General features: G+C 41.1%; 1 protein-coding gene across 2 annotated transcripts in view; it reads right to left on the bottom strand.

Moving 5' to 3' along the window:
• Nucleotides 1–21,766, bottom strand: part of LOC140481401 (E3 ubiquitin-protein ligase SH3RF3-like) — a 363,647-nt gene that overhangs the window by 88,096 nt on the left and 253,785 nt on the right. The window contains exons 2-3 of one of the 2 annotated variants that reach the window (XM_072577533.1): nucleotides 15,280–15,555; nucleotides 4,981–5,076 (exon numbers count right to left, since the gene is read on the bottom strand). In XM_072577533.1, coding sequence (XP_072433634.1) covers nucleotides 4,981–5,076; nucleotides 15,280–15,555 — 372 coding nt within the window. The remainder of the gene's footprint in view (nucleotides 1–4,980; nucleotides 5,077–15,279; nucleotides 15,556–21,766) is intronic. The other variant, XM_072577534.1, reaches the window with a different exon arrangement.

Raw genomic sequence — 21,766 nt, forward strand, 5'->3', positions numbered from 1 at the left:
GGCAAGATACCAGAAAATATTCAGCTGCTGCCAAATGGTAACACAGCAAAGGACTCAATAGGACAGGCAAGATGTAGGATCTATTCCACCACTATTTAATTCCCAGTTTCGTGTTGAGACCATAGGGTGGAGCATATTTCAAAGTATTATTTTCATTCAAAGCATTGAGAAAAGTGGAGTCAGTACATTTCCTGCCAGACTCCCAAACAGTCTGAAGAGGTGGGCACAGCTTTACAAACTGAGGGAGCTGGACTTTTTCCAAAATTATAATAGATGCTTATGATTTACAGTACTACCCAACAGCATGTCATAAACATTGTGTAGGACAGACTGAAAACTTAGGTTTCATTACACAGTCTATTCCTAAAACTCAAAATCACTGTGTGCAACAGAAATCAAACTGGTGATGATTTAAATTAAGGAATGCAAATAACACAATGTCTGAATTTAAAGCTGAATAAAATATGAATTGTAAAATCAGCATTTCACAATTCACATGAAGAGTAAACTGTGTATGTCTTAAATATGCTAATCTAAACATAGTTTGATCGTCAAAAAAAATCCGGTGTAAATGCTGAACTTGGCAAACACTTCAAAAAGTAAGAACGTGAAAGACTATGGCTTTAATTGATACACAAATCATTATGAACAGGAAATGGATTTTAGCTTTCCCACCCTTTTCCTTTTCATTTCCATGCCAAATTGCGTGTTGCTGTAATTCTCATTTTTTCATAAGACTAAATGCCTCTGTCTTCGAGGATGAGAACAAAGTTATCAAACGTATCAGAAATACTGTATGCAATGGACATAGAATTTCATGACAATTAATTGCAGGTTAAATCTCAGTAAATCTGTAGAGATCATGGAATCAGTTTTTGCTTTGAGTGACATTTGACAGATGACAAATTGCCAATGCCTAATCAAACCAATGGGGGACCTGACCAATTTCAATTCAGTTGTTGTGCTTCATTTAAATAAAACAGGAGCTTCTTCTAAGCAGGTGACCATCTCGGTGGGACAGCTGCTTGTCATAAGCCTGTCAAAGCCCCATAAAGAGGAAAATGAGAAACACAACAGGGTGGAAGAGTTCCAGTAAACTGCACAGATTCTCCTGGGGTCTCCCATCATTAACGTTTGCAGTTTAAATCGAAGTAAAACTGGATAAAGTTTAAATTATAAGATGGTCTAAGTGGCCGCAACTCTATCAAACAACAGCATCATGAGAGAGTGTTTTACTGCTCTCACCAACAGTGGCTTTTTAAATCAAACAAATGGTTTTTAATATTTGGTACTTCAATACCAACTTCTCAAGCTTTCTGTTACCCCGCTCAGTTATTTGTTTACTGAGCGTAAATGATCACTAACTTCAATAAGAGAGAAGACTCTATATTGTTGCAATTCAGTTCCTCCCTGTAACCTTTAGTATGATGAAGATGTATTCAGGGCACTTTCAATGAGCTACTGTCTCTTCCTCACTCTCCCAGCAGTAGGAAACTTTGCCACTTGAACTGAATGAATCACTCAATCTTGAGATCGCTCCAGTAATATTTTAAAATATTAATTACACTTGATTTATTACTTGTTCCCACCATCTGGTCACAGTGCAGCAACACTGTCACAACATTTACACTTCAGCAGTCTGCTGCATCTCACGATTCCTGGCAGGCCTACGCTATGCAATTTCACAGTTGGATTGGAATGTGGAAGGTCATTCTCTCCCATAACAGCCGTGTGAACCCAAAACATACCACAGGAGACGGTTTCATAGGCCACTGTATATTAGCAGCACTGTAAAGGCAGAAGAAGAGCAACGTGTGAAAGATTTCAAATAAAAGGCAACTATATAAATAATTGAATTATTTTGTGAACCACGTAACTTTAAATCTATTTATTTTATTAGAAAATTTGTAGCACTATGCTTTCTGGTTACTCAGAAAACATGGCGGCGATTGTTATAATTTTCATATGCTACATCGAGTGAATTTGTTGGTTAATACCCTCTCCACCTTGCGAGTTGATTTACTGGAAGTGATGTACTGGCTGCTGCTTCTTTATTAACAGCTTTTTGTAGATGTTACATACTTATTGGTACAATCTTCATCAGTTCAATAGTAATTTGTGCTGTTTCAAGATTTTGAACTTACTTGCACAAATGGCAAAGAACTATGCATGTTATCAAATACTGCTCCTTTAACGAGGTTGCAAACCTTGGGAACAGCATCATTACGTTGGGATAATCTATTGGGTTTTCATATTGGTTAAGTTATTCAGTATTCTGTTCTCCTCTCTTTGCGTTTCATTTGGTAATCTTGTAAATGAATTCTGTTTTGTTTAAAAACTAAGTGGTTCGACTAGCTGCATCTCTCCTGAAATATCCACTGTACACCAGCTTAAAGCAATTAGCAAACCTAAGGTCTGGGCTATTTTTGTGAAATGTTTTGAGGAGGTTTGGCCTGGTCCAGAACAATGTTTTAAGACTAACATTTGACAGTCACATACAATGACTCAAGAGTTTTATGCACAGATCAGTAAGAATGAATGTTATGTTTTAGAAAGCCTGACAATCATTTGAAGGTAAAAGTCAGAGAGCTGGAGTTGACATATGGAGCTGTACTAATCAATGGTGGGGTATGGTAGGGGTAGACTGCTGCCATCAAACCTCTTTTTAAAATTAAACAGTAATGGTTTAGACAGCCCCTGATTAGACTTGTAAAAAAATCAAAAGGTCAATGGAAACTTAGAGGAACTTTATCAAAATCAAATGAAGGAGTCATTTCTGGGTGTGAAGATGCACTCCTCCTATAGGAAGGACATTAACATGAATAAAGAAAGTTTGGATAGGCTGGAACTTTTTTCACTGGAGTGCAGGAGGTTGAGAGGTGATCTGAAAGAAGTTCACAAAATAGTGAGAGGTATAGATAGAATTAATAATTGTTGTCTTTTCCCTAGGACGGGGGATTTCAAATTTAGGGGGGCACATTTTAAGGTGAGAGGAGAGAGATTTTAAAAAGTTATAAATGGGAATTTTTTTACACAGAGGGTGGTTTGAGTGTGGAATGAATTTCATGATGAAGTGGTGGATGTGAGTACAATTGCAACATTTAAAAGACATTTGGATTGATACATGAAAAGGAAAGGTTTAGAGGGAAATGGGCCAAGAGCAGGCGGGTGGAACTACTGTAGTTTGGGATTATGTTTGGCATGGACTAGTTGGACCAAAGGGTCTGTTTCTGTGCTGTATGACTCTATGACTCTTTTTTACTTTTTTTAAATGAGCAATAACAGACAGCCCAGGTGGGGCACTGTAATTAAAAAAATCAAGAGGTAAATCATCCTTTCTACATTTTCAACACAAAACATGTTAATCAGTTTAGACAACCCCTGCTCTGGGCACTGTAACAAAATGAAAACCAAACGCTCAATAGAAACTTACAGAAATGAAGTGGAAACGTATAAAATCAAATCACAATATTGTTATTCGGGGTGATGCTGTGCCCACCAGTCCCTAAAGGCCTCTATTAAGCTTGTGGCTACTCCAGACTTTCTCAATGGACACCCGTGTGCGGAGAAGAGGGCCTGACAGTCAGGTACAACAAGCCCCTCCATAGCCCAATGCCTGGACCTGTTGGTGGACACCTCAGCCAGGCCCAAGAGGAGGCTGTTCAACTTGCCCAGTCCCCATGCAAGCCCTACCCCATCAGGAGAGCTGTGGTGAAGTTCAACCAAAAAAGCAGCCCCTTTATAAAATGAACCAGGAGCTGCAAACACAAAAGATATTTACTAAAATGTCCAACAGGGAAATAGGAGAAATCTCTTTGAACAGATTGGTTAGAATGTAAAACAAGCTATCAAAGGATGAGATGGATAGAAATTGCTTAGATTCTCTCAAAGTAAATGCAATAAATCCATGAGAGAAAAAGGGATAGATAGGTTGAAAAGATAAAATAAGGAAGATAGAATGTGGGGGGGCACAAAATACTTTGGTTCATTTTGTACTGCATTTTCTACTTAATTTATGTAATATATTATCCCAAATAGAAAGCTTTAATTAACATTCTCTTTCTGTCAAAGTAAGGCTAAATGGTTCTACTGAGTGGAATAGTTTGTGGTTTGAACAGCCTCACAAGGTGTCTCATTGCCGCTCAACTCCTGGCTGACTCCTGCAGACTCAGGTCTCTCTTTAGGTACTGACTTCACTGTAGAGTTACATGCAAATTGGAGCTCTAATTGGTATCCGGACCATGAATATATGAGAATGGCCTAAAGATCATTCACTACAGATACCACAACAGTACAGTCTAGAGGGGAGCCCATTATAAACATACTCCAGCAACTGGAGATCTGAGCAGACCCATTCACACCAACAAAACATCCTGGAATGTCACAACACACTTTGGTTTCAGTAGTAACTCCAGACTCTGCACTTTTGTCTTACTCAGAGCAAACCATCTTGGGTAGCAGGTTGGTAGAATGAAAATGAGTTCTAGGGAGTTAGAACAGCCCAGTTGATGACGCCCTCATCTGAAATCCAAAAAAGAATCTCACTAACGCCTCTCAGTTAACACATTAGTTGAGCAACATGATATTTGATCTTCAACCTCACCTTTCAACTTCCTACAAAGTCAAACAGCACAGTAAACCTCAATAATCATTAATAAAATCAAAATAATGGAAATCTGACACAAACACAGAGAAGGCTGGAGAAATTCAGTGGGTTTGGCAGCGTCTGTGGAGAGAGAAACCGAATTAATGCTTCAAGTCCAATAATACTCTTCTTCAGAATACATCTACCGCTTCAGCACAAGAGTTTCTCTGGCTTTCTCTGTGTATGTTTCAATAAGCATTACATTGTAAACGAATGGAAATTATTGTCTATATTGACTCTGCTGCACAAACATATAGATAATTCGACATAAAGAAGCATTACAAATCAGACACTTTGAAACACAATATAAGTTTCTGTTGCTTTAATAGACTCACCTCAACATACAAGAGTGGAAATATGCCAATCTTATCTCCTAACATTCCTTCTGCCCAGTTGTCGTCCACCCTCCTTATGACAGTCAAAATTTCATCCTAAAAAGGAGAAAGGATGTAAATGTTAAAAGAAATCAGCTGCATTTCACAATAACAAAGAAAATAATGTAAATGAGGACCAATTATGCTGAAATCCATTTCTTTCGATGCTTCAAAGACATTTCTTTATGTCATTCACTTGTCTAATTAGCAATTCTTCTTAATCAATCGATATTGTTAACCCTCACTATCTCTTCTGATTCATCAATTCCTAAACCTTGCCTTGCTTTATTAAACCGGAAACTATTACTTTGTTCTCTCCGTAACTTTTATCTCGATGAAGCCCAAGCCAATCAAAGAGTTCAATGCTTTCCAACAAACTGTACAAATGCTTTTTTTCTGAACAGGTCACCAGGGCAAGATTTTCATTTGATAGATGGCTCATTTCATACTTTATGGGTTGAATTTTATGAGGATCTCACAGGTGAATGTGGAGTCATGGAAGGGTAGCAGGTGATGGGGGAGCATGTTTGGAGAGGGTGACAGGTAAGCAAATTCTGAAAGAAAAGCACTAGCTGATTTCCTGCCTTGGGATTCTAAGCTCTTTCCCAGGGGCAGGTGGACTCCTCTGACAGCAACCCACATGATCAAGCTATGATACTAGTAAGGTTACTGAATGATTCATTTTCAGGAGTCAGCAGTTATGAATGAGAAGCCCAGCTCAACTGCTGTAATGAACAGTTGCTACCGACAGTAGGAGGAGCCAGTGTGTTCCACTGGCTATCCACCATCCACCTTAAATCAGGCTGCCCTTGATTATTAAGGTGCTGACAGTTCATCTGTTTAAAGGGTGTTGGATTCCTGGTCAATGGAATCCATGCCTACGTGCAGTAGACTGGCCGATGATTTGTTGTTGGTTGATCATGTGTATGAAACAGCCATGATTCTAAACTGAAATTGATAGATTTAATATTAATATAGCTTCCCATCAAATGATCAGGCTCTAGCAGGGAAAGTGTCCACAGGAGCTGTAGGCCAGGGAAGTCTTGGATATAAGGAATTTGTTATTCTCAATGTTACAAGCACCTAGAAAGGCGATAGAACACGTTTCCTCTCTTAAAATGCACAACTCAAAGAGGGCCAAGTAATGTCATGAGTATCCACTTGCCAGGGCTATGTCCCACTATAGAAACAAAAGACAAATTCTATGAGGAGTTTGGCACCATCAAGTCAGCAAAATTCCTAAGTTAGAACATATTTATGCTGAGGATTTTCAAAGCAAGAGTGGACGCTATGCATGAAGTATGGTCCTCCTGCCTCCGACATCATGATGTGGGAAAGATAAATGAGATGAAATGGAAACAACTTGAACATTGTTGATACCATGACTTATGTGTAACTATCAACTTCTTTCAGAAAAAACCATGTGACCATATAGCTTGGAGACAACCAAAATCAGGGCATTGTCACTAGCTCAAGTTGATCATCACCTGTCATGACACTGAACAGCATTCTCAAAACACATAACTTTAACTGTGATACACACCATTCCCTGGTGTGCACTATTATTATGGTACAACACTTGAAGCTTTCTCATTCAATGCTGAAATGCCATCCTCATAGCAACAGCAGCCATACAGTCTGTGGTAAAAGCAAACAGATCCTCAAATGAAACAAGGCTCAAAGGTTAGCACTGCTGCCTCACAGCGGCAGGAACCTGAGTTTGATTCCAAATTTGTGTGGCTGTGCGGGTTTGCATGTTCTCCCTGTGTCTATGTGGGTTTCCACCAGATGCTCCGCGTTCCTCCCATAGTACAAAGATGTGCAGGTTAGGTGGATTTGCCATGCTAAATTGCTCACAGTGACCAGGGATGTGCAGGCTATGTTGATTAGTCATAGGGAATGCAGGGAATGGGTGGGGAGGTGGGTCTGGGTGGGATGCTCTTTGGAGGGTCAGTGTGGACTTGATGGGCTTCCACACTATAAGGATTCTAGGATGCCATAAATAAACAGGCAATCTCTGGGATATCCACAAATACTGAAGAGGCAAAATAGACCATACTTGAAGACATCATTTACAATAATGCACTGTCAAAAAAATGTCAAGCAAGAATGGAAAAGTTCTGATGGGTTTGAGGCTAACATCACTGTGATGGAACCGGTTTTTGAAGCCAAATGGGCTGCTCCATTAATTACAAGAGAGACCCAACCAAGAAGCTTCTGACCACATAAAGAACAAGTCAAAGTAAAGTCCAACAGACTGCTGGACAATGTGCCAAAGACAACCAGTTACAACTTCGTCAGAATATCCAGAGATCCTTCTATACTTGGAATGGCATGGTCGAAAAGGCAACAGGTCTGTCAGGAAAGAAAATGGCTCCACTGAAAATAAAGATGCATTAGATCATTACTGACTGTAATAAATATTGGAAGAGAGGCTGGAACATGATCTTGAGTTGTACACTCGGCTGAAAACTGTAATCAAGGAAACTCTAGAAATCATGGACAGCCCGTCACAGAAGAGCTGGACATTGAACCCAGAGTAGTAAAAGAGCTTTTGACTCACTTGTTATGACAAAACTTCAGAGACTGATGCTACATGACCCGAATTCTTCAATCATAGTAATCAAAACTCTCTATTTCCACTGTAGGGTTGGAGCAGTACTACAGCACATATGAAGTAAAGGCTCTATACAAGATTCTATACAACCATTGTAATTACAACAACTGTTGAGACATCTCCCTGTGGAGTACTTTGGGTTAAATGTTTCTTTCTGTTGCTCCCTGTCAGAGTGTAAATTCTGGCTGGACACATCTTCCATGAGTCTGCATGTGGTTTCAGAACTAGTTGATCTACAATTGAAATGATCATGACCTGAGGGCACGACAGGGTCTTGATCAGATGGGCCAATGGGCTGAATATTGCCAGACGGAGTTTAACTTAGATAAATGTGAAGTGTTGCATTTGGAAAGGCAAATCAGGGCAGGACTTATACACTAAATAGTAAGGTCCTGTAAAGTGTTGCTGAACAAAGAGACCTTGGAATGCAGGTTCATAGTTCCTTGAAAGTGGAGTCCCAAGTAGATAGGATAGTGAAGAAGATTCTTTCCTTTATTGGTCAGTGCACTGAGTATAGGAGTAGGGAGGTCATGTTGTGGCTGCACAGTACGTTGGTTAGGCCACTTTTGGAATATTGAGTGTATTTCTGGTCCTCCTGCTACAGGAATGATGTTGTGAAACTTGAAAGGTTTCAGAAAATATTTCCAAGGATGTTGCCAGGATTGGAGGGTTTGAGCTATAGGGAGAGGCTGAATAGGGGAGATTATTTTCCCTAGAGTGTCAGAGGCTGAGGGGTGACCCTATAGGAGTTTATAACATTATGAGGGGCATGGATAGGGTAAATAGACAAGGTCTTTTCCATGCGGTGGGAGAGGCCAAAACTAGACGGCATAGGTTTAAGGTGAGAGGGGAAAGATTTAAAAGGGACCTAAGGGGCAACATTTTCATGCAGAGGTTGGTACATGTCTGGAATGAGCTGCCAGAGGAAGTGATGGAGGATGGTACAATTACAATATTTAAAAGACATCCAGATGGGTACATGAATAGAGGGATTTGGGCCAAATACTGGCAAATGGGGCGAGGTTAACTTAGGTTATCTGGTCAGCAATGGACAAGTTGGACCATAGGGTCTGTTTTCATGCTGTGCATCTCTATGACTCAATGACTCTAAGTTGTTCAACATGACTGTCTCCTTGTCCAAGGTGATGGATAAGGTTAGCTATGATGGGGTCACTTTAGAATCCTTTACAATCTGCAATTAGGTTAAATAGGGTTGTATTCTGGCACTGATACATTTTGGTACGTCATTCTCTTTGCTGCTGTCATATACTTTAAGACAACTTGTGTGGGACATATATTAACGTGAGAATACTATTGCACATCAGCAGACACACGGTCCTTGACAGAAGATTGATCTAGTTTCAGTGACGAGGAAACCTTGATGAGTGGGGATCTCCCTACTGTGGCAGCATTCATCCACCATTGCAGCGGTTAATATCACACAAAAATCCCATCCCTGCTCTCTTAGAAGAGAACCTTCAAGACTCATGTAATGTCATTGCTAAAGGATACCGAAGAACTGGTTTCAGCCTCAAGAAGACTCAAATCTTTTTGTTAACCCATCCCAAATAAAGTTCTGGTCCATCCCTCCATTAAGATCAATGGTGAAATCCTGCCAATTATGGAATATTTCCCTTACCTGTGAAGCTAAGGCTGATATCAATGCAGAGATTCATCATCACAACCAATCTGTGATTACTACATTTGGATGTCTAAGGATGAAAATTTCCAGTGACCTTAACATCTGTTTGTATACCAAAATCCTTGTGTCTAAGGCAGTCTTCCTTCCAACTCTTCTATAAGGCTCTGGAGCACGGACTATGGTGAGATGTCATCTCAAAATCCTTGAGAAGTTCCATTAATGCTGTTTGAGATGGATTCTCCGTATCAGTTGGGAGGACAGATGTACTAACATCAATGTCCTTGAAGTAGCCAGTAGCACCAGCATTGAGGCCTTGATCATCCGAAACCGACTCCGTTGGGCTAACCATGTGCTTAAGATGCTTAAGTTCCAACTACCAAAGTAGATCTTCTTCACCCAGCTCAAGGAAGGCATTCAATCGAGAGGAGGACAAAGGAAGCACTTCGAAGTTTACCTGAAGGCTTCTCTCAAGAAATGGAGCATAGATGCCAATGCATGGGAAGCCCTCATTCAGAAGGACTTGGAAGAAACTCCCGTAGCAAGGGATTCAGTTCTTTGACAACAGCATTTGGCAAGAGGATGTATGGAGAAGAAACCAGAGAAAGAAATACCAGAGAAACAATCTCAAGGCCAAGGACCAATTCCACCTTCCAGAAACACCTGCTAGATGTTTGGTCAGACAAGCAACTCTGGGATCAGATTTATCAACCACACAAAAAGCCACAGAACCCATGACCAATGACACAGCATTTTCTAGGTAGACAATCATATTCATTAGTGAGTGACTGATAATGACAATGAAATTTTGGGCTCATCTACAAAGAATGTCTGCTTTCACATCAGAACTGATGGAAAGCTGTCAAGCCTCCTTTAAATGACATCCAAGAGAGGCTGGTATAATTGCAACATTTAAGAGGCATTTGGATGGGTATATGAATAGGAAGGGTTTGGTGGGATATGGGCCGGGTTGCTGGCAGGTGGGACTAGGTTGGGTTGGGATATCTGGTCGGCATGGACGGGTTGGACCGAAGGGTCTGTTTCCATGCTGTACATCTCGATGACTCTATGTCCTTATCAGTGGGTTAGTGATCCTGCAAGACCATTCTAGACAGATGCACATCTTCAGCAGCAGTTGCCAGACTCTATCAAAGCCACAGTTTGGCTTGACTATCAGCAACAGTAAGATGAATGCCATAGTTGAGAATGTAGCCATACTGCCATTTAACAGAACTAACTATGTGTTTTTGGGGTTTGCGGATAGCTTCACACAAACCCAGACGACACATTCACATCAATCTGTCATTTGATGCTGAAATCCACAATGTATTGTTAAAACTGCAGTTGTCATATCCAATCTGAAGAAAAGTGTGTGGAATAACAACAACCAATTGAGAACACCATGGGTCTATTACCCTGCATCCCTCTACAGTGGTGAGATCTGGAACACACAAGCTAGGAAGAAGAAAAGGCTGAGCAGTTTCCATCATCACTGTCAGACATATCCTTCATATCTCTTGGCAGGACAGGGTCACCAATTCACAGACCCTGGGATGATGCTAATTCCATCAACACACACACACACACACACACACACACACACACAACATTTAGTCAACAACATCTGGAATGGCTTGGTCACATTCAGCAGATGGGTCATGGCCATATAACCAATTTCCTTCTTTCCGGTGATTGACTGTAGGCTACGATCTCCTAGACACCCATTTCTCCACTACAAAGATAAGTCAGGATTGTGATGGAATGCTCCACACTTGCCCAGATGGGTACAATTTAAACAACACTAAAAAGCTTGGTAACTAAAAAGCCAGGAAACGTTAGTCCACTTTAATTGGCACCCCATCCAAGCACACATTTTACAAAATGCAGCAACTCACCAATGCTCTTTTGATAGCATTTTCCAAGCCTGTGCTACCTATCAGAACAAGGGCAGCAGATACATAGGAACACCATCACCTGTAAATTCCCCTCCAAGCCACTCATCATCCTGACTTGGAAATATATTGCTGTTTCCTCACTTGCTGGGTCAAAATCCTGGAATTCCTTCCTGACAGCACCTAATCTCCATGAACTGCAGCAATTTAAAAAGGTAGCTCAGCACCACCTTTTCCAAGGGCAATTTAGAGATGGGCAACAAACTGTCTTGCAATTCACAGCCATTTCCTGAACTAATATAACAAAACCCACCATTACTTCACAGTTTCTTGCCTCTCAGCAATGCTATTCAGTCTGGCCACATATGGCAATTATGCCGTATCAGGAATCAGTTTTATGAAACTTCACTACACAGCCTCCAAGGCAAGTATATTCCTCAATATCATATTTTTATTGCAAGACATATGTTGCACCACTCCACTATCATGTGAAAATTGCAGCATTTTACTTATAAGCAATGGCCTTCAGGGCAGGACATCAGCATGGCTTAAAAGCCATAAAATAAGCAAGTAGTGTTTAGGGGAGATTTCCTTAGTGTTCACACTGGTGACACAATGAGGTCTGCTGTCTCTGTTACAATGAGCCATATCTCTGTCTCCAGATCCTGGCGTCATCCCTAATAGGCAAATATGCAGACAGCCTGATAATTGGCCACTTGCTATAAGATTAATTAGAGATGGATGATAAATGCTGGCCTAGCCAATGACACCCACATCATGTGAATGAATAAATAATAATCTAGACTCAGTGCAGTTTCTGATTCTCTCATTCTTCCAAACTATGAGACTCCGTGCTAATCTTTCCCTCCTTTGGGCTTTTAAACAAATCTCCGCTAAAAACTACTTCCTTATTTACTTTGTGTCTTTTGTGCTTTGCTGATGTCCTGCCCTGAGGGCCATTGTTTTTCAGTACTATGCCACAACTTTCACATATTACTGGAGTGCTGTTACATTTCTCTTGCAATAGAAGTAGGAGATTTAGGGATGTCCTTGCCTTGGAGGCGGTGCAGTGAAGTTTCACCATACTGATTCCTTGTATGAGTTGATTGCCTTTTATGGCCAGACTGAGTAGTCGTGTTCTCTTCCCTGTAGTATAGAAAAATGAGAGATAGTCTCACTGAAACACATAAGATTCTAAGCAGCTGAATGGTAGCATCGGTTAACAAGTCAAATTCTGAGAGGAGTTTAGAAAGCTACAGGGTACCAGATTGGCTTGAGATGAGAGGATCTTTTTTCATTAAAGTAGCTTATGAATCTTTGGAATTCTCTGCCCAGAGGGTTGTAGATGCTCAGACATTGAGTAAATTCAAAGAATTTTAACACAATCATGAAAGGAGGGCATTTCTATTACGAAGAAGAGGAAAACTGCTAATTACTTTTGATTTTGTGATGTTATCATGCTACCTGTCTCCTAGAACTTGCTTGATTGCCTTAGGGAATTAGGGAGGAATTTCACTGAATTAGCTGAGTTTTTGTTTTCTCTCTTAGAGCCCCAGTAAACATAATTAGGAAATTGACTTGCTGTTCTTTTATCTTAAAGGGGTGAACTTAATAGTGTTTTTCTGGTATTCTTTTCCAATGGAGGAAATTCCACACCTAATACAAAGTTTCATTTCTAGCCTTAAATCTAAATTCACAATAGAATCTAAACCAGTTATTTTCTTTGTAAATGCAATTTCTATTTGCCTATCAAGTTGTTTTAGAAATCAAGAACAGTTTGAAGACAGCTAGGAAAGAGAGACAGACAGGCGATAGACAGCATTGACATGTTGCAATTAACAACAGAACATTGGAAATCATTTTCCCCCCATAGAGACGTTAAAATAAATCAAACACAATGGTGAGACCAAATAACAATTTTAGAATTTTTTTAACTGATGATATTAAATTGGCAATCTATGACTCATATGATTTATTTTGAAATTAGTCACCAGCTGGTTCCTGTACGATCTGCCCAACATCTGGTTGCAGTATGACTTCACACCAATTTTGATTAAGATTCATAAATATATGGCACAATCATGTGTCATTATACTGGTGCACAATTGATCCAAGTATTCTCAATTGATCCAAGGGTGAAGCATAAAAGCTTCTCATGGAGTGACATGAAACTTGGGTTAAACCAGAACTTCTGGGATTCTGTGCACACCCAACAACAAAACCAAAAGAAGGATGATGTAACCTCAATACCACTTTAACATTTTGTCAGCATTAGAACACGGCATTATGGGTTATGTCTACAGAATGTGCAACAAATTGAGATAGAAATGCATTCAGATAGTTTGAAGTAAATGCAAAGTGATTATGAATTATCTCTGTAGCTTGTTCAACAATTGATGTTGTCTTTAGAAACCAATCTACCATTTATGTATTTTCTACTGTGTGCAAGCCATTATTTTATTTAAGCTGACAATTATGCTCCCATTGGACCTGACTTTTGCCCGACTATTACAGCTAGCTGAAATCTATGTCTGTAAGTGCACTTTAGCATAGAGTCATAGAGATGTACAGCATGGAAACAGACCCTTCAGTCCAACCCATCCATGTAGACCAGTTATCCCAACCCAATCTAGTCCCACCCGCCAGCACCCGGCCCATATCCCTCCAAACCCTCCCTATTCAACATAAAGTGATGTAGCATTCAAACTTTATTCCATCATGAGTGAAAGCTAAAGCTCTACATTTTCTCAGCTTATAATAAATATCTTGCAGCACTAGTGGCAACCCAAATACAATTGAATATTAACCAAAAGAACTGTGGATGCTGTAAATCTGTGGAGAGAAATCAGAGTCAACGTTTCGGATGGGAAGGGTCACTCGATTTAAGTGTTAACTCTGATTTCTCACCACAGATGTTGCCAGACCTACTGAGTGTTTCCAGCAATTTCTGTTTGACAACTGAATCTGCAGTTATTGAAAAGTTATTTATATAATATTAATCTGTTACCTGACAAACCTTTCCAGTGTCAGAGGAACATCTGAACTGAAGAACAAAAATGGACGTTGGGATAGATGTGGGTAAAAGGAGCACCTAGCATGGATGTAAGGAAGTTGATTTGGAACATTTTTACTATTGCCATAACTTCTGTAAATTTCAGAAGGATGAGCACTTATTTATCTTGCTTTTGAAGGAACATAAGCATCTACCTTATCAATGCAACATTATTGTTAGATAGTTACAGAAGTTCTAATACTTTCTTATACAGAGGAAGCTCGATTATCCGAACAAGATGGGCGGGCACTATTTCATTCGGATAATTAATTATTTGGTTAATCAATTAAATGCCTTTCCTCTGGGGCTCGGAGTTTTTAAAGTCTGCTCCCCGTTCAGGAAACTGCAGCAGCACACAGCACACTCCCAGCCTGACCCCTGCCCCCGTATCACTCCTCCCCTGTCCCCAACCCAGTCCAACTCTGCCCCCCCACCTTCCAACCCCGTCCAACACCAAACCCCGCCATGCCCCCAACCCCGTCCAACTCCACCCCCCACCCCCAACCCCGTCCAACCCCGACCTGCTGCCTCCCAACCCCATCCAACACTGCCATCTGCCTCCCAACCCTATCCAACCCTGACCCTCGCCTCCTAACCCCGTCCAACATTGCCCCTGCCTCCCAACCCCGTCCAACAATGACACCCCCGCACCCCCCCAACCCTGTCCAACACTGCCCCCGTGCCGCCCAACCCCGTCCAGTTTAGGGTACACCTCTCTGTAGAACTCCAGGGAACATATGGGGAGAGACAGAGGGCAGGAGGTCAGTCTTGTGGAGACGGTGCCTGTTTAATCATTGTAAACAAAAGACGTGATCACTGCTGGAAACATGCCTTTGCTGTAATGTTTCTATCGGGACCTCGAGATCTCCTTTGGATAATCCAATTTTCAGATAATTGGTATTTGGATAATTGAGGTTCCCCTGTATAATGTTTTCCAATACTGCTAGATGGCAGAGATGAGTGGGAAACTCATTTTATGATAATAGACTACGCGAGTAAATATAAAACATTTGTTGCTTAAAAACTAATATTTGGTATCTTTGTTCAATAACTATTTTACCTTTGAGAAAGTCAAACAGTCCTTGTCTTGCTCTTTATCTTTTACTTCAAAGTCATAAAGTGCTTTGCCCTGAGGAGGTGGCTGTGGAAGAGGCTTGATGCATTGAATATAACTAGCTGGGAAAAAGCCATGGGTACCATTAAGCTCGCCATGATACCAGTTCTCATCCACCTTACGTCGTAGAATGATGAGATCACCTTTGCAGAACCTAAGATCGCCAGGTTCCTTCCCTTCATAGTTGTAGAGAGCTTTAGCACATGGTAACTGTGGAACACTCTGAAATCCAAAGCACAGCAATGATTAATGTTTACTATCTCTGCACAGTGAATTGATACATTCACACTAGGTTTTCATACTTTGTACAGATAATTGCAGTTTTCAAATGGAAGCATTATTTCCATTTAACCAGAATGTGATTAAATTGGTACTTACACCTCAGTAGATTCTACTTTATCATGAGGGTCTCAGTTTACTCAAAATTCTGATCAACCTTGAATCTCCACTAAATAATTTCTACTTAAAATAATAGGTCACTCACACAGGTTGTTTGGTTCCAATTCAACACATACAGAAGTGAAGTAAATTGGATTCTACTTATTCTAAGTTTGTATTTTAAACCAATCACGGAGAAATGAAGCTTACTTGTGTCATTAAAAAGCAGACGAGGCTGGAGTCACTTGCAATGCAGTTCTCAATGTGCAATCTACTGTCAGCTACCTCTGAAGTATAACAAAATACAAGAAAGGAAATAGCTGCTCCATGTTTCTTTCTGTCTGATATTTCTCTCAGACCTATTACTTAGAACAGAAATGAGGAGACATTTCTTTAGCCAGCGGGTGGTGGGCCTGTGGAATTCCCTGCCACGGAGCGCAGTGGAGGCCGGAATGTTAAATGTCTTCAAGGTAGAGATTGATAAATTCTTAATCTCGCAAGGAATTAAGGGATACGGGGAGAGTGCGTTGAAATGCCCATCAGTCATGATTGAATGGTGGAGTGGACATGATGGGCTGAATGGCCTTACTTCCACTCCTATTTCTTATGGTCTTATGGTCTTATTTTGTTACACATATATAAGAAATCCTGAAATTGGAACAGAGAAAATGCTGGAAATACATACCAAGTCCATTGCTAACTGAAATAAATCGAAAGGTAACAACTTTTAAATATTAACCCTTTATTTTCTCTTTTCAGTTGCTGACCTATCTTGCTGTGTATTTTCAGCATTTTCTCATATTTCATTTTGTATCCTCAACATGATTGCTCTTCTAAAATGTGTCCTAAATGAATCATGGGCTGAACCAAAACATTACATGGCATCGGTGGCATGTGCATCAGTATGATCACAATGCGTACATGTGTTATGCAGATTCAAACCTAAAACTGGAGTCAATCTAGATTCTGAAATCAGCAGCTGAGTTATACAAAGTGCTGTGATCCAGCAATCCCCAACTAAACGGTCAGGGGTACAGGAAGATCACCCAGGCACTCATTAGGCTAGATGCAGAGTTTGAGCCTCTCGGGCACATAAAACAGCAGCAGCAGCTCAAGAAGGCAGCTCATCACCACCTTCTCAAGGACAACTAGGCATGAGAAATAAACACTGGCCACCAAATGGAACACCCATGTCTCATGAGTGAACTTAAAAAAATCCCTCCTCAGTGAGTTGCTGGCCAATCAGAGGCTGACAGTACCAATTACCAATCACCTGACCTGACTTAACAGTCCATTTTCCTTCCCACCTATCTGCTCCACCCTCCTCACCGACCTACCACAATAACCTCCCACCTCCATCCATCTATTACCTTCCCAGCTACCTTCCCCCCAGTCCCAGCCCCAACCCCACTCCCCTCTTTATCTCTCAGCCCTCTTCCCCCTCCACATTCCTGCTGAAGGGATTACGCCTAAAACATAGAGTCTCTTGCTCCTTAGATGCTGCCTGACCTGCTTTTTCCAGCAACACAGTCCTCAATTTCTCTCAATTGCCAGGATTGCCACTGTTGTCAAGGCAAGGCTGCACGTGGGAATTGAGGAGGCATACAGTGTTGGGTTTGGATTTTGTTCAGGGTGTTGGGGCCAAGGGTCAGTGAGGGGGCAGATTTCAGACACCTGTGTGGCATGGGGAACCTGGTATAGTGGCACCTTTGAGATGGGTGGGGGGTAGCTCCTTTGATTGGGCCAGAGGGTTGGTTACGGTCCACCACTAGCCCATGCAGGAAAACCTTCCAGGCAGCTCACTTGGCATTGGCCTCTCTAACTGCTACTTGCCCACATTAGGGCCTCAATGGGCCATGCAGCACCACTCCTGCCGCTGGATTTAATATGCCTTCCACCTCACTCCCAGCAAGGGAGCTTTAAATCTGATTCCAGACCTCTATTTAAAACGTAATCAACATGTCCTCTTTTTTTTAACGTTGTAGTGTGGGGCCGATTCATTTTGAGTGCATGGGTTGTTTACTTCATGTTTTGTGAGGCTGCCCTCCAGCAGCAGCAGCAACTTAACCTGGCCACACAGTTTGCAACAAACATTCATCATAGTAACCAACGGGAAACCAGAAAATTAAGTGTTTGAGTTTCTTTCAAGGAACTGAAATAAAACTGGATTTCTTGTTGTAGGCTTCACAGATCTTAATAGTGGCCACACTCTGCAGTTGTGATGAACTGTATAAATTACATGGTACTTTCATTATTGCCATAATTGAATAACAATAAGAAAGATTCCTAAAGCTTCAGCTATCTTTGTATGTCTGCACTGAGGTGAGGAATAATGATCTCCTTTAAAATACTTCTTTTCCCATGTAGTTTGAGTAAGACCAGGCATTTTACAGGTTTAAAAGTGGTGATCTTTTGCCCATTTGTGAGCTTGCACCATTCGCAGTATAGGATAGCCATTGTCCTATAGAATAACCTTGGTGCATTCTATTTCTGCATCAAGCTTGTAATGTCAGCAAATAGCAAGGGCCCTACTTGCAAGACTGCTGATAAGGTCAATCTCATTGTGTAGAGATGTATAAATTCTAGCAGCAACATTGACTGGTGAAGGCAGGTCTGCATAGATCAGCAGTGGAGAACCCATTGAAGTCCTACCAACTAACACAGAGAGAATTGAGAGGGCATTAGACAGCTCCACCTCATAGGTGAATTTGAGCACTTATGCTCAAAGGTTGGGTGAATTAAAGTATGTTTGGAAATCCTTACATACAGTTGCAGATTCAAAGTTTATGAAAATCTGTCATTAAAATAGAACATGAATGCATGAATTGCTAACTACATAAATTCAATAAATATAGATTCATGTATATCGCTGTTATATAGCGATGAGTCTGTGCAGGTGTCAATGGCTTCTTTCAGTGGAATTTTAGTCAATAAGCTTGACACATTTACAAGGCATTGCCATCAATGTCAAAGTTACATATCATCTTCAAGCAAGTGAAGAAATCCTTCAGTGTGCAATTGGTAAACTCACTGCCTGTCCTAATTAGGTCAACCATTTGATCAATTCATGCTAGGCATTTATACAATAGGGTGCAATGAAACATTACGTTCATATGTCTATGGCAGCCCAAATTACAAACTCAACTTTATGGGATAATTCTTTTTTGATAATTCAATAAGACATTAGGGCAGCCAACTCCGAGTGCAGCTGTTCCGTGAAATGTTTTTCTTCAAATGTGACATAATTTATTGACCTGTCATTTCCAAATTGTGCATAATAAAGCCTTTTTAAAAAATGTTAGCCTTATTTTTGACCTACGCTAATAGCTTAAATGGATAACAGGCTGGCTTCTTTCTAAGCTAGATGTATATAAGCAACAGCTCTCCTTTTATCAAGTGACCTTGGCTTTAGTCTGAGACGTTGAATGGCAGGACACTGGGTGTGTCGTTGAACAGTGAGATCTAGGGGTTCAGGTACATAGTTCTTTAAAAGTTGCATTGCAGGTAGACAGGGTGGTTAAGAGGCATCTAACACAATTGCCTTGTTGCTCAGACCATTGAGTTTAGGAGTTGGGACATCATGTTGAGGTTGCACAGGATATTAGTGAGGCCATTTTTGAAGTACTGTGTACAGCTCTAGTCACCCTGCTACAGGAAGGATATTACTAAATTGGAGAGAGTTCAGAAAATATTTACCAGGATGTTACCAGGATTGGTGGATTTGAGTTATAAGGAGAGGCTGGATAGGTTGGGACTTTTCTCACTGGAGTGTAGGAGGTTGAGGGATGACCTTATTGGGGTTTACAAAATCATGACGGGCATACATAAGGTGAAAAGCAAAGTTTGTTTCCATAGGGTGGGTGAGTTCAAAACTGAAGGGCATATTTTTAAGGTGAGAGGAGAAAGATTTAAAACGGACCTGAGGGGCAACGTTTTCAAACTGACGGTGGTTCGTGTTTGGAATAAACTGCCAAAGAAAGTGGAGATGCAGGTACAGTTACAACATTTAAAAGACATTTGGATAGATACATGAATAGGAAAGGTTGAGAGGGATATAAGCCAAATGCAGGCAAGTGGGACTAGTTTCATTTGGGAAACTTGGTCAGCATGGATGAGATGGACTGAAGGGTCTGTTTCTGTGCTGCATGACTCTATGACTCCCAGTATCCTGAGGAAAGCTTTCTAAGTTTGGTTTTTAGGCCTTATCAATGCAATTTTTCTAGCCCAGCTGCAAAATGCAGGAAGCTGAGACCAACATTCCGTCTTATAAAATCTAACTTAGGGCTGTTGTGGGATTTTTCCAGCTGGGATTTGATCTGGGGACACATCAAAGCTTTCAAGCTGCCGTACTATAAAACATGTGAATTTTACAGGCAAGCAGGGGCAGGTTCCAGCAGTCATACTTGGTTTAAGAGCTCACTCCTTTAGTACACTACCCTTGGTTGGTTGGGTTATGGCTAGCTCATTGTTCCCAACTTCATGACTCGAGACTTGCTCAATGTTGTCCTCTGATTCAGTACTGGCTACCAACAGTTGAAAAGAACAGGCAGGGCTGCAAGCAGCATAACCCATGTGCTGAGAGAGCAGTACACGTGCAGGACCGCAATGTGAACACTGCATGTCAAACCACTGCACCTATACGGGAGTGTAGTCTGCAATTGCATGTCATCCTTCCTGTTCAGTTAAATGATCATTGTAGCTGCCAAAAATCAATTAGTGGAATCCTCCAATGTTAAAATCACCCAGCTGCCTTTAATAGTCACTGGGAAACTGAAGGCAAATCCTGTAGTCTCTCAGTGATTCTGGGAGAATTGACAAACCTTAATATGAGGAAATTGGAGGAGCACAATTTTGTTTTTCTCCCAATGTAGCACTGGTTGGTGCACTTCTACCCAGAACATCAGATGCACAATGGCAATAAGGCCATGCCCTCAGTGATCCAAACCTGTTCCATACCCTTCCAAAGGCACCCATAATGTAAAGAGATGCTGGGTGATCAGATCTGTGGCCACAATGATTTTCAGCATGGACCCATCTGCTGCTCAACAGCCCTACCACACCTTGTCTACATTGAGCTTCTGGTAGTCTTGCTGTTCTGTCTATCCTGATCACCTTCCTCACTTTTCTGTTCCCCCTACAATTCTTCCTCAGCCTTTACTTCCTCATTTTTTTGAGGAAGTCCTTGGCCCTCCACCAATTCAAATTCCAGGCCCCTTTGTTTCATGGAGGTATGTCACATGCAACAAGTTACACATTGGCAGGTTCATACTGTAGAGACTGCCAATGTTGTCAACACATATGAAATACTTCTTGAGTGACAGTCCTTGTTTGAAGGTGGTTTTCACGGTATCTTCTCTGGCTGTTTACAAGAGTCTGCAGCAGGGGTGTAGGCAGCCTCCTCTACTTGAGGATGCTTCCACACTGCTTGTGGGATTTGTATGAATAATTGAAGCAGCACTGAATTCCAGATGGTAAAAGAGTCATGGAAACTGCCAGAGTAATAGACACAGATATGAAAGAACCTCTCAGGTGGTCAAACAGCAGATGCACATTTAAAGAGTGGTAGTCCTTTCTGTTCAACCACTTCCATGCAAGAGCCCTCACTGTGACATGAGTGTAGTTGACTGCACCCTGAACCTGTGAAAAGCTACTGGAACAAACCATACCACTTCCTGTCTTTGAAATGCTGTGTTTGTATCATAGATGATGAACTGTTCAACTCCAATGAAAACACCATCACTTACAGTGGATATACACCACTGTGCAGCTGACTGGAAAGTGCAACGTAAGTTGGCTATGGAGCCTTTGAAGAAGCTGGGTGCAAATAAGCTGAGGGTTGCAGTGGCCTTCAATGCCAAAGACTTCATTGAGAAGGCTGATAATCTTAGACATGACCTCTCTGGAGAAAAACAACCTCCTCCTATAGTCTTGCTCAGTTATAGCTGGCTGAGTCTGCCTCTGTACACCCTTTGTTTTGGATACTGCCTGAATTTTAATGTCACAGGCAAACTATGTTGAATTTCCTTCTGTCTGGAGACCTAAGCTTGTGACATGA

Source organism: Chiloscyllium punctatum, chromosome 9 (genome assembly GCF_047496795.1).
Source record: "Chiloscyllium punctatum isolate Juve2018m chromosome 9, sChiPun1.3, whole genome shotgun sequence".
In the NCBI taxonomy this organism is placed as follows: domain Eukaryota; kingdom Metazoa; phylum Chordata; class Chondrichthyes; order Orectolobiformes; family Hemiscylliidae; genus Chiloscyllium; species Chiloscyllium punctatum.